Source organism: Etheostoma spectabile, chromosome 1 (genome assembly GCF_008692095.1).
Source record: "Etheostoma spectabile isolate EspeVRDwgs_2016 chromosome 1, UIUC_Espe_1.0, whole genome shotgun sequence".
NCBI classification, from domain to species: Eukaryota; Metazoa; Chordata; class Actinopteri; order Perciformes; family Percidae; genus Etheostoma; species Etheostoma spectabile.
The window spans coordinates 18,774,577-18,792,003 of NC_045733.1; the positions used below are offsets into that span (position 1 = coordinate 18,774,577).

Sequence of the window (17,427 nt, forward strand, 5' to 3'; positions counted from 1 at the left end):
TCTCAGGTTTAATTATTATTAAAAGACTTTAGACTCAACATATAAAACTGAACAGAGCAGAGAGAACAGAACAAATTATATATTTGTTGACAAGCTCAGCAGTGTTATGTAATCCTAAATTACTATCACTTTGATTTGGCTGCAATCATGGCCAATGTCCTCCAGATAGTTCACTTATGAATGCAGTTAGCAAATGATTATACTGGACAGTAACATTAACTCTGGGCTTTACCCCAGTGGTGATGGAGCCATCTGCATTACTATAACCTACTGTAAGTGCCATATTCCTGAGGACAGGAGCTTCTCTAGCATGAGTTATTAATAAGAAAAACAAAAACAGGGGCAGCAGACAATAGCAAAGAGCTGATGCGAGTGGAAGGAAAGATAGACGAGATACAGGACAGGACAGGACAGAAAGCCAGGGAGAGTTAATCTGGTGGCAGAGATATCTAGAGCTGAAGGTGAGTTTGAGCTATGAGTAAGGAGAGCGGGGAATGAATGAGACCTCTTGTGTGCAGATGGAAGGGAAATGTATGATTTTCTTTGAAAAGGGAGGACTTTAAGGTGTCACAGGCTGTCACCACAGAATAACTGACAGATAGAGGGAAGGAAAGAAAGTGGCAGAGACAGAAAATGAGAGGGGGGAGGAGTACCTGTGTTGTTTTTTTCCTGCTCTGAATAAGGAAGGGTAGAGACTTAGACTTAGACTTAATGTACACATACAAAAATACATACAGTGTACACACACACACACACACACACACACACACAAACACGCACACACACGCACACACACACACAAACAAACACAAGTAGTGTGTGTGTGTGTGTGTGTGTGTGTGTGTGTGTGTGTGTGAAGGAGCAGGAGGGTGTCAGCTGGGTGCTGCAAAGTGTAGAGTCACTGGAGGTGTATTTGAGAAAGAGAAAGAGAGCCTTGTAGTTTCTGAGAAAGAGCTCAGTGGCTGTAAACTGACACGTTGCTGCTGTACTACTCTGTAGTTGTGTGTGTGTGTGTGTGTGTGTGTGTGGGTGTGGGTGTGGGTGTGAGTGTGAGTGGGTTTAGGTGTAGGTGTACATATTAGAGCCCGGTATGTGTTTGGAGGTGCAAGTAGACTAGAGGTAGACAGTCCTCCTCCATCTCGTCCCAGTACTGACCGGCGCCAGGGAAACAGTGTGTGTCTTGCAGCGGCTTGCTCCAGGCCCTGGATATGCGCGAGTGTGTGTGTGTGTACGGTGCCAACATGCTGAGCCTGGTGCAGAGCTCGCGCCCTTTGAGGGAGAGGGTGGTGTCTGCGGCGAGTGGAGCCAGAGTGGCCGGTGGTGGCGGAGTGGCGGGTTGCGCCGGTGGTGCTGTGCAGGCAGGCCGGTCTGCTAAGGAGATGCTCATGACTCTGCCCTGTCCCTCTGCACAGACTGTCAGCAAGTACAACTCGCAGTACCACAAACTGTTCCAGTGTGTGCCCAAGGATGAAATCCTCATGAAAGGTACTTTGTTTGTACTACAACATCTGTTTTATTAATCAACTTGGACATGTCATGCTGCAGCTTCACTATAATTTGCCTGTTTTGCATTTGTATTTGTCTTTTATATTCATAAATCCTCTCACCCCTTTTATAAAGTACATGGGATCTAGTGGTCAATTATTGATGAATTGACCCAACCATTTCAATTCAATATATAAGTCAATAGACAGAAATTATTGGTTTTGGACCAATTTCAAGATTTCACCGATGGGTCTGGATAAACAATAGGCTTTTTAACAATTTTCTGACATTGTAAAGGCTAAACGATTATCTTTGTGTCTGAAGAATTGATCAAATATGAGTCATTAATTGCAGCACAGATGTGATCCATTTAAACATTGGATGACATTGATGATGATGATGAACAGACAAAAGTTAACAAAAGACAAAGTTTGTCAAGTCTACACTTTAATTTCAATGTCCTTTGGTTATTTGGTTCATTTATTAAGTTTGGTCTGAATTTGGAAAAACTGCTTTTTACATTAGTACACCTGACTTCCTAACTCACTTGTGCCTATTGGACAATTTGGAATCCTGGTTTTAAACCTGCAAACTTTTATTTGTACTTGCTTTACATAATTGTACTTTTAAAATCCTTATTAACCTAATTACTAGAGCTGGGACTGTACGCTTTTGTCCCGATTTGATTATTTTATGATACATGGGTGCCAATTGGATTTGTATTGCAAATAGAATTTATTGCATTCTAAAATATTGCGATTCACTAGTGTTGAGCATTGTGATTTTCCTTTACCTTTTGGTAAAAAAAAGTTGAAAAATACATTTTTCGACATGTGTGGAGCAATTTCTATATTTAGAAGAATGCACATTATATGTCCATCAGTCTGACATTTATTTACTTTAAAAACAAACAAACACACATAACATGTAATTTCTGCTTTTGGTCTGTTTTGTTGGAAATGGATATGATGAAGTCACCATCAGCGGTACAGTATAAACAGAAGATACTTAGCTAAATCATTGGTCGAATAAATTAAAAAAATTAAGAATAGTGGTTCTAGGCAATAGAATCTATTTTAAAAATGGTCAGCAAAAACTTACCATACATCCGATTTTTTTTTTTTTTTTTACCCCTACTTATTTATGTATCAAATCATTTTTCCAATCCAGAACGTTTTATTGTCTTTCCATTTTTGTAATGATGGTGTCGCTTCTTTTCTGTGTTGTTTTGTGTATGTCTTTTGTTATTTCATATCGATGACATTTGTAAATGAGGGTCGCCCCTTCGATCTGTTGAGTTTAAATAAAGGTTAAAAGAAAAATGTATTCATATTGTTCAGCAATATCTTTAGTAGTAATCTTACTATTTACAAAGATTAATCAATAAGTAATCTTACCATTCATTCCTAGTATGCTAGAGTTTTCCTTAACATACAGACGGATAAAAGCGTTGTCATGTTACAGGATATTTAAAAAAGAAACTACATTACATGTCCTGTGATGGACTAAATTCTGTTAGTCTCTTACACCCAGACTATAAAAACAGTGTGGTGGAAAATATGCAAGATTGTGCATTAAAATATGCTCAATATCAGTATCTGTACAAAATACTATAAGTGATGAGCAGCTTTATTGTGCTGGGAATGTATATTTAACAGTAGCATCTATACTTTCATACATTGTATAACAAACAACAACAAATTTGCACTGAATAGTCTAATTCTAAATCTTTTCTGCTTTTTATTTACTTGTCTTGGCACCATGTCCCGCTTTTATTATTCTTGCGTCAATTCTGACATCTGGTTAACCTCAGAAACATTTTCAGCACAGTACAAACTCTTCTGTACGACCTGGTTAACCATCAACTTTGATGTCAAATGCAACCTATTATTATATAACCAATGTTTTGATGATTTTCAAAATGCCAGTGAGACAGTAGGAGATGCTGAAACACCGAGCAGATAAGAACAAGTGGCGACGAAGGCCAACTGACTCACATCCCCACTCACGTCTCCTCACCTCGCTTGTGTCTTAGCCAAAAAGTTACAATTGAACACAATGTGAAGACTACAGCTGCTGACAACCATCAGGTAGGCCTGCGCCATGTCAGCAGGCGGCGGTAATCTATTCGTCATTCGGAACAGGACATACAAATTGTTAGTTATAGAAAAACTGCTGTAATTTTTGCAGTGTGTTCAAGTGCAACTTTTTGGCAAAAACACAGGCGACTTGAAGAGACCTTGAGGAGACCTGAGGAGACACCAGAGTCGGGCTTCGTTACCACTAGTTCTTTGCTGCCTAGCATGGTATGTCGGGGCCTTAAGGTAAAAAAGTGTTTCTGTCTCTTCTGTTCTCAGTCTACTCCTGTGCTCTTCTCAGAGATATTCTTCTACAAGGCCGGCTCTATATTTCCAGGAACTGGCTGTGTTTCTATGCCAACCTCTTTGGCAAAGACATTAAGGTACGAAAGACTGACAGACAGCTTAATAAACTCAAACTGACTGACAAACAAGTGTCTCCCCGTCACAATCTGACAAACAGAATGGACAACATGTTTGACTGAAATTCATTCAGTCACTCAGTCTTATTTTTCCCACATAGAAAAAAAAAAGTCTCTCACTCTCTCTCTTTATGTCTACACTGTGAAAACATGTACCAAGAACATGTAGACTGAGCCTTTAACCAGTTATGTGATTTTCCCTTTGATGTTGTGCATTGTTCCTTTCCCTCATTTCCTTGAAACCAAACCTCTCTTGACATCTGAATGACAATAAGCTACTTATTCAGACTACATTCTTCACATTCTGACTGAAATAAGACACGTTTCATGTCCAATACTGATTTTCTCCGGGGCCTTTTCCTGAGTGTATTTCAGTGTCTGCCTTCCCTGCCGCCATTTACTCAAATCACCCTGGTGTTTTATCTTACTTATAATTTTCCTCATCCTTTTGCTTTTAGGTTCGCCTCCTCAAATCTAAAGAGTGTCCCCTTATAAATGTTATTTTCCATCTTCTTTAGGTGGCTATCCCTGTTGTTTCTGTGAGGTTAGTGAAGAAGCACAAAACAGCGGGCCTTGTGCCCAATGGCTTGGCTATAACAACGGACACCAGCCAGAAGGTAAACACTTCCATAAAAGTCACTGTGCTTTAAAATTCTTATGCTGATTAGCGCAGCATGGCTGTATTTTCCAGGAAAGGTGTGATGGGAAAACAACACCATGCTATAGATAGAAACGGAGCGGAATCTCAGCCTGGTAGCACAAGAGATTGAAGGGTTTATCCGGCAATTACGGAAACACTCAGAAAGGCTTCTTAACTTTCTGTCACATCACAGTCAGGCTTTGATCAACTGGTGTTTTCAAAGGCATAATGCACTTTTCAGCTTCTGTTCAGGCTCCCACAGCCCGTGAATAGCCAGCATGCTAAGTTTAGCATGTGGTAACAACTAGGTTTGGTATCTTCACGCAACAAAGTAACAACCTATAAATACACAAAACTATAATTTGTTCATAAACTATGATGTAATTTTAGGCCAGTCGCTTATTTTGCAATGTGCATCACAAGAGGGGCATTTTAGGCCTTCATTGTTATGGGAGAGGGGAGAGAGAAGGCGAGTAACATGCAGCAAAGGGCCGCAGGGCGAAATGGAACCTGCAGCCGCCGTGTCGAGGAGTAAACCTCTATATATGTGGGCACGCGCTCTACCGGATGAGCTATCCAGGCACCATAAACCACAAAAATGGTCATTTGAGGATACAAATTACTAAACTGAGTGAATTAAATTAGTATTGGCACATGGGTATGTTGAGCTAAATGCTAATGTCAGGATACTAAGAAGATGATGTTTAGCAGATCATTTGCTAATCAACACTAAATTAAAGCCAAGCTGAGGTCGATGGTTTTGCCATTAGTTTTGCAGGTATTTGAAGCAAAAGTTAAAGTATTGGCAGAATGAACAGAGTCAGTAGAATTAAGATTCTTTTACTAGTCAGGAATGTGTGTCAAGTTGTTTTGGCTTTCCCCATTGATCTTTTTGCTTAAAACAAGGAAATAGTTAACAGAGTATTCTGTATGTTTCTAGTGGTGGCACACACATTTTAGCTTTATGCAGACGGATGTCACAGTGCACGCGCACACACACACACACACACACACACACACACACACACACACACACACACACACACACACACACACACACACACACACACACACAGAAGAGCCAGCTACTAAGAGTTAAGGCAGTTGTTATAAAGTTCAGAAATAGCACATTTTAAAATGCTCACTTCACAATACACTCATACATACATACACCACAATACTACATGCAGCGCTGTGGAGGAAGGTGTGACAATGGGATCCCAGAGGATGTATGTCTTCATCTTCACATGTTTCCCCTCTCTTTCTCCATTTAAAGTCACATGTTAGCTGGTCTCAACACAACCCACCAGTAAAAATAGTACCAGTACAACAGTAGAAAATAGTTGTTTACATTTTCATTTGTGCAATACACTATTATTAAATTAGTCTGAGGTCACTAAAATTAGCAAATAGATCCCCTCAGAAGTGAAATATTACACAAATATAGGCTACATTTACACTACTACGCTTTGGTTTAAAAACCAAACCAAATCCTTTGCTATGTTTACGCCTCCCGTCTGCACTACTTTGTTGTTTCCGAGCCTCTAAAACTGAGACATTTGGAAACACTTCTGCCCTTGTTTTGGTTTGAAAACTTGCATTGGATTGTAGTCTGGACCGGCACAAACAGAGACCTTTGGAAACGACGACACACATCAGTCTTATTGGTTAGGTGGGCTTATATACCTTTCAATAACAGTTTTACAACGTCGTCGGTGCAAGTAAATAAATCTCTGGTATAACTTTCCGCCATTTTTGTTTTATCTCCAAACTATTTTCAGTATTTTTCAACTTTTACATCGGTGATTTTCAACCGCAGAGTAACTTTGTGTTTTCACTGGCACACACACGCACAGTGTATGGGAATTGTCATGTGGAATGCGTTGTCAGGCGGGTTAATATGGACTCTAGTGTGGATAGAGATAGTTATTGTCTCAAAATGCCGTTCAAAAATGAAAACGAAGTAGTGTAGATGTAGTATAGTCCAACCCAAAATGCAGAGTCTGATCCACACAGCAGCGCGGATTAAAGCAACAACCTTTCTCAAAGCATGTGAGATATATAGCACATGGTTGGGATGTCTCACACTGTCCAAGGGCAAATAACATATATGTCTGCATGAGTGTGTAGTATGCATAGCTTAACCATGGGCACATACTGTACATGGCTCTGTACGGTACAACTATACTGTTAAAGATGACTGAGGTTGGTTCTTGTGTGTGTGAGGTACAAAGCTCACAGCTCGGGCCTGTAACAACAAAGTTCATGTTAATTAACAAAAAAAAAACTGACAAAGTGCACACACAATAACACAGTGTTTCAAATGATCTCTAGATGATCTAATGATCTCTCTCATCTATCCTAACGTTGGTGAGAAATGAAAAGCTGACTATATAGCTTATCAGTGTTATCTAAACCTCTTCAACAACTTTATGAATATAAATGTAAGAGAATCCCTTTGTTTAAAAGAGCTTAAATGTACCATACACAGTTGCTATGTGTCACAAATTCAGAATAGTTTCAAGGGACATTTTATTTTTAACAAGAATTATACAATATAAACCGGCTTTTTAGGGTGACTGTTTTTCTTTCTTTTTTCTTTTTTTTACTTCCTTAGTATGTATTTGTATCTCTGCTGTCAAGAGACAGTGTATATGACGTCCTCCGTAGGATCTGCACTCACCTACAGGTCAGAGCAAACACACACACACACACGCGCATAAACTGGTACTGTTTACCATTCAGTCTAAATACTGTGGTGTACATGTCAGTTAAAGAGGTGATTTCTTTTTCCTCTCCAGGTCAATGGGAAGAGCCTGAGCTTGAAGCAGTTCATGGAGAAGCCGACCTTATCTTTGGTCAGTGACAGCATGTCTTTGATAATCATACAATTGTAATGATCAAAGTGGGTGAACCTTCAACATCTGGTATACGACAGGCATTAAGATTAATTTAATGTTTCCTAGTTGTGTTTCATGTTGGTCAAAAAGCCTCTGGCAGCTCTCACTTTCAACTACCTGTGACCAGAAGCCTGACGTATTTTCTTACACAGACAGTATCAATAGATGCTTTTGCGGCTGCAGTCATGCACTGAATTATCCCCCGAGTTGGCCAGATGCTATCAAAGAGTGCTGTGAAGTTTCCTTGTCTGTGTGCGTGTGCGACAGAACATCTTTTGTATTAAGTAATAATTAAGTGGTCGTACATGCTCGTACTTGATCACGCTCTGATCTAGACTGAAGGTATTCAAAGAAAAAAGGGTGTTTGTTCATGTTGCCAGCGTATTCAATGGAAGGTTGTGTAGAGCTTTGCTGCTCTCAAACACAGAAGAAGCCTGATTTATATTTACAGTTTGCTATTATGTTAGGACGTAAATGCAGAAATATTTGAAGAATATGTGAGCCCCTTGCTGAATATCTCTTCACACTGTAGCTTCCATAGGGTTTAGAAGATAGTTTTAAAATGGATAGGCACCATTTATTAATGGTTATTTTAAAAAATAAATTACTACCATTTATAAGCTATTAACCAGATCAACTTTTGGGCCAGGTAGTAAAAAAAAATCCCTATGTGTGCTTTTTATTAAAAATTAATTACCATTTCTAATTGCTTCATCGCCAAATAGAAAGGATAATCCCCAGCCAAAGAGATTTTTTGCAACCTGGCAGCCCAATAGTTTTGTGCCACAAAAGTTCAATAAAGACAACGTTTTGAATCTACTTGGATCTTTGTCAGGTCAGAATCTTTGAAAAATGGAAGTGTCAACCATATTTATACATTCTGACCGGATGAAAATCCAAGTAGGATCGAAACGTCTTAATTAAACTTTTGTGGCATGGAGTAAGTCTGCAGCCCAACAGTTCATCCATAGCATTGCGTTTATGATGTTGATTTAGCTCAGCGGGTCCCAGTCTCAGGGAGGGGTCACAATGTCATAAAATGTTGAATTCAAGAAAGAAAAAAAGTAAATCATTTTTCCTCAAATTCATAAAAAAAAAAGAAAAACAGTTTGTTTTGGTTGAACGGCTTAAAACTCCGCACTAAGGCAGTTCATATGTAGACGTCACTTTATTTTCAGGGGTCACAAGCAAAAGGTAGACCACGGACATAGCTAAAGGTTTAAAATCGTTGATTTCACCAGGGTTTTCAGTTCAAGCAAGATCTTAGAATCCATGTAAAAAAAACACTGAGTTAAAGGTCTAGGTCAAGGCTGCCCAATTTGGTGCCCGCAGACCAAGTTTGGCCCGTGCTCTTTTTGTTTTGGCCCCCCATGGCATATGACATGCTCCTGCTTATTTTCCTCTTATTTTGCTATAAAATCCTAACTGGAATGACTGCGAAACTACGTTTTAGGCAGCTAAAAAGTACATCATCTGAGTTTTACAGCAATGTGAAGCACAGTGTTGCTAACCTCCCTTAATAAATTAAGCACGTAAGTTTTAGCTACAAAAGATTAGCCGTGCTAACATCCCTGGTTTTGAGTCAGCCAGTCAAGATGGAGCGATCCAGGCAGTGGCACACTGATAAAAGAACATTTAGTAAGTCAGCTGGAGCCCTAATGTTGAAAGACTTTTGAAAAACAAGGACAGGGCTCATGTCTACCACTATTGCAAGTGATAAATAACTGTAAATGTTGTGTAATATGGGAGATAAATGCAGATTGAAGAGCAGTGTTATTTTAAAAATTGTATTTCAGGTTTTAAATTTGAATTTTCTATAAAAATGATAAATGTTCTCATAAAATCAACTTTTACTTTTTGGCCCGTGGCCTTTCATCCAGATATATTTTTGGCCCTTCTCATGAAAGAATTTGGGCCCCTCCGGTCTAGGTGATCTCAGTTTAGATGAATGAACCACTGGTGTGATGGCAGCGGAGATGTTTTCTGTTGCAGTTGGATGACTAACTGATCTTTCTAATACAGTCTTCTCTTTCCTCTGTGCCACAGGACGAGTTCCCAGTTCCAGACGAGTTCCCGGTGGTTGACGAATTCCCATCAGTGTTAAAGTGGAGAAGGAAACCCTCAGTGGTGTCGGTGTCGTCCTCCCTTCCTGACCTCCTAGGGAACTCCCCCAGCAGCCTGAGCGCCGTAGACACGCCCTTCAAATCAGAACAGCCACTGGAAGGTGATAAAACTATCCACACGATGATGATTTGCTTGTGGTTAGTCTCACATTGCCAGACCTTCTTCCACAGTGCTGCAAATATATATAGATTTATATTCCACAAATCCGCCCTACATTGTGTGATAAACAAAACTTCACTGTGAAATATTTTAGCATTAAATCAGTTGTTATTTGTTGAGACCTTCATTTTCATCTCTGGATGTGCTGCAATACTTTCATCCATAGCCAATTTGAAGAGTAATTAGCCTGTACCTGTGGTCACTTTAGTTTTTGTCCACCAAAATGTAGTAAGTAAAATCCCATTGTGTCTCAATAGACTAAACAGTGTACTACATTTATTTGTATTTCTTATTTACAAGTTAAGCCTAAAAATTTAAGCAACAAAACCAGAATACAATTTTTCTACAGAATTACATAAATAAATATTAAATACTTAATTTAGAAATCTCATGTGTTTTCCTCTCTGATTGGTCAAGGTAAAGTATTCCACATGGAGCATGATAAGAAAATGCTTGCTGTTTAATAATCTTAGGAACGCTGCGAGCCTGCAATATGTAGTACAAACTAAAAGCGTACGTGGGGGAAGACACAGTTCTGCCAAGTGGGGATGTTTGAATCCATTAAGAGTTTTATAGGTAACATCTCTCTTACGTAACGACACATTAAGCTCCAAATGGAGATTAAATCCTGTCGGGGTTTGTTTAAAAAAAGATTTGGGCGGATGCAGATTAAGTAGAGATTATCACAAACAATGGCAGTTGTCAAAATTTTCTAAAGGGCAGACCATTTCTGCTAACATACAGTAATGTTCTCTATTTGATATTTGATCAGCGTGGGTTTTTGTGTACATGGCCCTTACAGCATGTGGAGTGGAAAGATGGGAAATAATGTAATTAAAAGATGTATGTCTACTAGATAACATAACATGGGTTAACACTTGTATTAGAGTAGTACAAAACACACGCACATATAGAAGCAGCGCAAAAAAAGCAATGCATACATACTGTATCAGCTAAATCTTAAAGACGTTGGGGTATAATAGTCAGCTCATGGTTTTATATAATTCAGACAATAAAGTGTTTACTGTTTTTTCTGGGTTTTCAGATTTTACCATCTTCTTAATTTCTAAGAATTGTTTTCTTATGTTTTAGTAGCAACAGCAAATAATCTAATATAAATGACATACAAATGAATCACTGTTCACATGTTTTAATTGTTAGAGATCTCTGACAGCTCAGTGTTAATTCATATAATTGAATTGCCCCCTCTGACAATTCATTTGTATGAACAAAAATGAGCATTAGCCAACCCAAAGGTCCCATGTTGTAAAAAGTAAGATGTCTTGTCTTTAATAAGAAAAAGCCAGATTGAGGTGCTATATAAATACTGTGAAAATCTCAAAACAATCAATTTAAATGATCTCATGGGACTTCCATATAGTTAAGATGTCAAAACTATACTAGATATAAGTAGAAAGTACTGTTGCAATGATGGTGCAGGGACTCTAAGAGTGCAAATGTGAAAGACCCGGAACTCCTGACCAATCAGAGGAGACTGGGATTCTCGGGAGAGGGCTTAAAGAGTCACAGGGTGACTACAGGTATATTTGGAAAGACAGTTTGAGAGAAAAATGTGTTTTTCTTTGCATTAAAGCATGTAAACATGTTCTAGAACCCCAAAATACAAGTATGAACACGAAAATGAGAATATGGGACATTTGATCATTTTCAAACTCCAAAGTGCATATTGTCCCACCATTACATTAACAGGTGGGTCAGCACAAGTGAAACAGGCAGCAGAGTCAAGCCAAGTACTGCTAATGGTTTTCTGTTATTGTGTGTTACAGAGCGAGCTCTGCAAACAGACAGAGGTCTTTTAGCAGAGCCACTGGCAGAGCTGGGCCAGATGGAGTACCAGCTGCTCAAGTTCTTCACCCTGCTGTGAGTATACAGAGGGACACACAGACACCAACAACATTCACCTTCAACTCCTCCAACAGCTGACTCATAGCTACACACACACACACACACACACACACACACACAACAACCACCCAAACACACCACACACACACACACACACACACACACTTGGGCGCTAACATGAAGATATAAACAGTGGGCAATTCACTAAGTCAAACTGAACACATGGGATCAGAGCTGTTGTAATTGTCCCATAGAGAAGTTGCATCCTGAGACTTAACTTAACTATTAAGATTCATTACAATGCATCAAATAATTTGTCTTAGTGAGCATCACGCTCAACCTTACTCCACCTGGCCTCCATCATAGCAGAGGGTTACAGTGATCAGGGAGACTGTCCTTCACCCAGGGGATGTTAAGCCGCTCTGCTTTAGTGTCCTTGAGAGAGCAATAAATCCCTATCTGCTCCCGAAGATTTGTCATATTGCTGACGATGACCTCTGACACCAGAGTCAAGCACAGATTTTCTCACTGGTAAAACTCAGATTACAATCTGTATAAATTACAAGGAAAACTCTGTATAAATGAATGCTCAAAATACACAATGCATGTAATCAAGCCACACGTGTATATTTAGTAAATCTCGAGTGAATGAAAAGATAAAGAAATGTTACTCCTGAATGTTTTCTTTTTAGAGCTGTTATTGTGTGGTTACACAATGCAGGTTTATTTTCGATAATCTGCACTTCAACTGTATAACCATGCAATGGTAATTAAAAATGAACAATACTTGTAGTTTGTTTAGCTTATTGATTTATAGTACAGAAATGAGTGGAAACCAGTGGCTGCTTGGAAAGTAGACACCTTCAAAACTTTGAAACCCTACATTGTTACATGTTTGTTACATGTACAACACATTAAAGACTGCTTTTAGTCCCTTGAGGCAGATTTAAACTGTGTTGTACAAGGACAGGGAAATGCTGATATGTTGACAGAAAGTCAAACGTTGCCTCCCGGTGTTCATCAAAAGGCATTACAGCGCTCTTCCTCCACATCGACAGAGGATTCCAGAGTTTAATGCCGTAACCATCCTGAAACCTTTTTTTGTGATTCAATTTATCTGTGTCTCCTCGTTCGTCATCAGAATTATTCTCCTCATCCTGTCATCGTGCTACCTGGCCTTTCGTGTGTGCAGTCTGGAGCAGCAGCTGTCCTTCCTCAGTAACCCAAATCTGCCCCTGAGAGAGAGGTAACACTGCATCGGCCACATCATCACTACTTTATAATATGTGAAACAAAGAAAGGAAAAAACACATTCAAGAACATTCAATGTCCATGTAAAATTGAAATTTGGAAAGAAAATACAATTATCTTTTATGTAAGAAGTAGAGTTATGTTTATTATATTGTATTGTTTTATGGTAGATTGTGTTTTATGACCTTGTTATTTAACAGGAACAACACTGGTTAATATTTTTCCATCAGAATAAATAAATGTTTTAGCTGTAATATATAAAGCTTTTAGTTGAAGGTAATCTGAAGCTCTTTTCGTTGGTGTGTGTGTGTGTGTGTGAGTGCGTGCTGGAATCAGTGTCAAGGGTGAAAAAAGTGGAAGGGGATGATTTACCCTCCGTTCCATCCAGAGAGTCCACTAACCTGGCTGCTTTCTTCTCGTCCAGGTAACCACTGCTCTCAGCTGTGACCCATTGGATTAGCGGCTGTTTTCTCTTCTCATGCTTTGAGCTGACGATGCCCTCCTGCGCATATCCAGGACCAGCTTTAGAGCCCAGAAAAGATAAACCCCTGCACCCGCCGCCAACCACGAAGGACCCGAGTCCAGGCATCTCACAGACCTTCCCCTCCGCGGAATGACTTCCGATTTAGTGATCACTTCCAGACTATGCAACAAGACTGTCTATTTATATCTGAATTTAAAGTAGGTTTTACTGTAGATTATGCTTGTCTACCATGGCCTATCCCTGTCACAGACATCTGATCTTTACCTACACGAAAGTGTAAACCTCTATACCCTAAAATAGTGAGCCGATTGCAGTTGAAACTGCTGCTTGTTACACTGATGAAGTTAGGGAGTGGTGATGGAGACTAGATATTAATTAATTAATATCCAACATATTCTGACTGACGACTTTTCTTCTGGTGAGAACTTGGCATAGCCCCATAGACCGTAATTGTTATTTTGTTACAGTCTATGCATAGCCCTCAGTCAGACGGATAAAACAAGCTACGACAATGCACTTTTAATAAAAATGTCCGCATTATTTCAAATGTTTGTAACAGTTTTAAGAGTTTAGAGTTATTTTTTGTGCTAGGTAATAGGTACCTGATTTTGAGGGGTATTTATGGAAGAAAGTCCTTCTGTGACCACAGACACTTGACTGAATGGAGTTACTTGTCATTTAACTGTAATATGCTGGAGCAATAACCCCACCTGTGGGTGTTAACTTTAATGAGAACAAGAAGGTTAGGTGACATGTATACTTTTTGTTTTTAGTCGTAATGATCAGCTGTGTAAATGTTTTTTTTGTGTTAAAGTTTTTCTTATATTCTTACATTTCAAAAGAAGTCACCAAAAACTTAAAAATTATACTTTGAGGTGATTATATCTGTCTGAAGATATTAAGTGAAATTTGCAGAGATGGGTGAAATGTTGTCCCAGACTAGTTTGTGAAACTGAATGAATTAAATTGGCAACAAAATGTGGATACACAAAAAGTGTTTGCTGCTTTTAATTTATTTTTCGGCCATTTTGAGTTCCAAGACTTTACTATCCAGCCTTCCATCCTGTCACATTGGCACTACACACAGTACCACCATGAAAACGCCTTGACTCCGACAGCACAGCAAAATGTAGTAATCTCTCCAACTCACCATGAATTATAAAACTGTAACATAATGTTGGCAGAGGACCTTTGTGCTTGATACATTAAATATGGAGCGTTGGCTGTACACCAGTAGCATTGTTTTCTTTCTTTCCTGTTTAAGTTTAATAACTTCATGGGTTAAATATGTGTATTTTTTCAAATGTGAGCTGTTCAGAAACTACAAAAACAACTTTGACTTTAGTCAATAAATACATGATTCCAAAAGCTAAATGTTTGACGTTATCTGACTGATGGGGTTTGAAAAGGGCATTTTACCCACACAGAGACAATATGTAAACTGATATAAAGGAAGCTGGAGTTACAAACAATAGTGACACTGGTTTATATGTTATACTGTAAGTGTATGACATGCACTGCTTTTACTAATAAACTAAGCAAATACGGTAAGATTTTGACCAGAGGTTGGACACGGCCCCCTTTGTAAAATAATATATATTCAGTACAGTACTCACTTTCAGTCCCTTTGCTTGACAAGGTGGAGGCTGGGGGGGTGGCCTTGACCAACTACCACTGTGCTCATTTGAAAGCCATCATGTCTGTCTCTCATGGGGGGGGCCAAATTCTCTGGACGTAAAAAGCAGAGAAAGGGGAGATAACCTTGCTCCTTATGACCTCATAAGGGGCAAGATTCAAGCTCTGCCCATCTGAGCTTCCATTTTCTCAAAGGCAGAGCAGGATCCCCAGGGCTCGGTTTACACCTATCACCATTTCTAGCCACCGGGGGACCATAGGCAGGCTGGGGGAACTCATATCAATGTTAAAAAAATCTCATAAAGTGAAATTTTCATGTCATGGGACCATTAAAATGAATGTATCTTGCTCCACAGTGACAGAATAGTATACAATTGATCAGCCCTTTATTGAAACTATGTTATATTTACTTTGAGTAAATATTCAAACCTGAGACTTGTTTTTGTTATGGCTGTGCCACTTCATCAATGAAAGACATAGATCTCTTCTGCATCCGTTTATACATATTTCCCATTAGTCTGTATAACTATTCATTAGTCCTGGTTAAATGAAAACACTGTTGTGTTAAACATCCTATATCATCCTATATGTCCTCATCCTATATGTAAGTACTGTGGAGTTTTCTTTTATATTCTTGTAACACTCCATTGCACAATTTCTATTCATCATTTCGTTAACTTAATATGTCGGACAATGCTAGAAAACAAACTGTGCCACTTCAAAGACCGACCACCTGGTTACCTGTGACAACCTGAATGATTGACAGGTGGCACAGTTTCTGCAATGAAAAGGGGGTGGAGACAGCGGGGAGGACACCTGGTTCAGAGGGTCACTGTCTGAGGAATGTGCCAGGAATCTGGCACAACTGATCCTGAACCAACCTGCTGACGAGCAAACTCTGAACTGACGAAACCTGAAATCAAGGTTGAATTAGACTCTCTTTTTCTGTTTTACATGTTTGAATCATTGTTGATACATTTTAAAAATAGAGTTGCAAGGACCTAAAAGTGATGTTGGAGATATTCATTGTTTGGCATTTTCACAGAATGTGATTTAGTTCAAATTCAATAATATATATTGAAAATGTCACATCACTGACATTTGACATTTGATTTACTGTTGAATATACATGAAGCTTTCCTTTTACATTTTTTCACAAGACCCACTGTGAGTTTAAGTTTAATTTAAGTAAAATGGAAAACGTGGTCTGTTACAAAGACTGCAAGCCTCACTGTGAGGACGCATGGTCATTTGTGAACCAAGAAATCCCCAGACCAGTGTTTGAAGTGGCATGTTTAAACGTGACTGACAAAGTATGAGAATAGCTAACCATGTAGCTCCACTTCAAGATAACAACGGATAGAAGAAGCAACCAAGCTTAAGGAATGAAAAGTAGAATAAAGTGCATATAAAAGTGTTAAAGATTTGGTTCATTACGTTACAGTACTCTCCCGTCATCCAAAACCTCCACCAGTAGTTGTGAATATTTGCTCACTTTAACACTAAGAAAGGTCCCCCACAAGTGCTCCATGTTTCCATTAATAAATGGATGTCTCCATTAATGGAGTTTAATCACTGGAGGATGTTTTTAAGAATCAGACTTGTTATGAGAAAGACTCTATTTAAAACCATTCAGACAAAAAAAGATGACGTACCAACAGTCGCACACATACTGTATGTATGCGACTGTTGATACGTCATAGCTGTTAGATCTCTCTTTTTTATTCCGCTTTCCTGTTTAGCTAATGTTCAATATGAGTTCAATATGTAACAAATACATTTACAAGTAACACATAGTACTGTACTTAAGTACAATACTGAGGTACTTGTACTTGTAATGCCACTTAAAAGCAACCTCAAGACCATTTTAGTCATACAGTACGTATGAGTATTTTAGTTACTGTAGTAGCAGCAGTATTTTGGTAAGTGAGTATTTAAGTAGTTCAGTTAGTTATGCTACTTTTAACTATTACTTCACTGCACTTCAGAGGGAAATACGGCAGCTTTTACTCCACTACACGTAGTTACTTTGCAGATTTATATTACACACAAAAAACATATGATCAGCTTATGAAATAGGATGCATTGTTTTATATTAAACCACCCAACCACAATTCTGCTGCATGGTGAGTACTTTTAATTTTCAAAGTTTGAGTACGTTATTCCGACAATACTTTTACTTAAATTACATTTCAAGGCAAGACTTTTTACTTGCAATGGGGTATTTCTGGTGGTATTGTTACTTTTACTGAAGTAAAGGATCTTCTTCCCCCACTGATGCATGCCGTTTAAAAAAAACAAACTATGTAGCTTTTTGTCACTTAGCATGTAATGAAAGTGCTATAGTAACAAGTTGATTATAAATATTACCATGCAGCACCAA

At 38.7% G+C, this 17,427-nt stretch overlaps 1 protein-coding gene across 7 annotated transcripts in view; it reads left to right on the top strand.

Moving 5' to 3' along the window:
* The window catches only part of gramd2aa (GRAM domain containing 2Aa), a 36,853-nt gene extending 22,450 nt beyond the window's left edge, over positions 1-14,403 (top strand). For 3 of the 7 annotated variants that reach the window (XM_032515229.1, XM_032515239.1, XM_032515248.1), the window contains exons 4-12: positions 1,173-1,485; positions 3,843-3,946; positions 4,504-4,602; positions 7,243-7,314; positions 7,427-7,483; positions 9,572-9,749; positions 11,596-11,689; positions 12,816-12,920; positions 13,350-14,403. In XM_032515229.1, the coding sequence (XP_032371120.1) occupies positions 1,173-1,485; positions 3,843-3,946; positions 4,504-4,602; positions 7,243-7,314; positions 7,427-7,483; positions 9,572-9,749; positions 11,596-11,689; positions 12,816-12,920; positions 13,350-13,353 (1,026 nt within the window). In that variant the 3' untranslated portion in view covers positions 13,354-14,403. Of the gene's footprint in view, positions 1-827; positions 1,036-1,069; positions 1,486-3,842; positions 3,947-4,503; positions 4,603-7,242; positions 7,315-7,426; positions 7,484-9,571; positions 9,750-11,595; positions 11,690-12,815; positions 12,921-13,349 lie in introns of those variants that run through there. The other 4 variants (XM_032515256.1, XM_032515275.1, XM_032515262.1 and 1 more) reach the window with 3 other exon arrangements.
* The last annotated feature ends 3,024 nt before the right edge of the window (positions 14,404-17,427 follow it).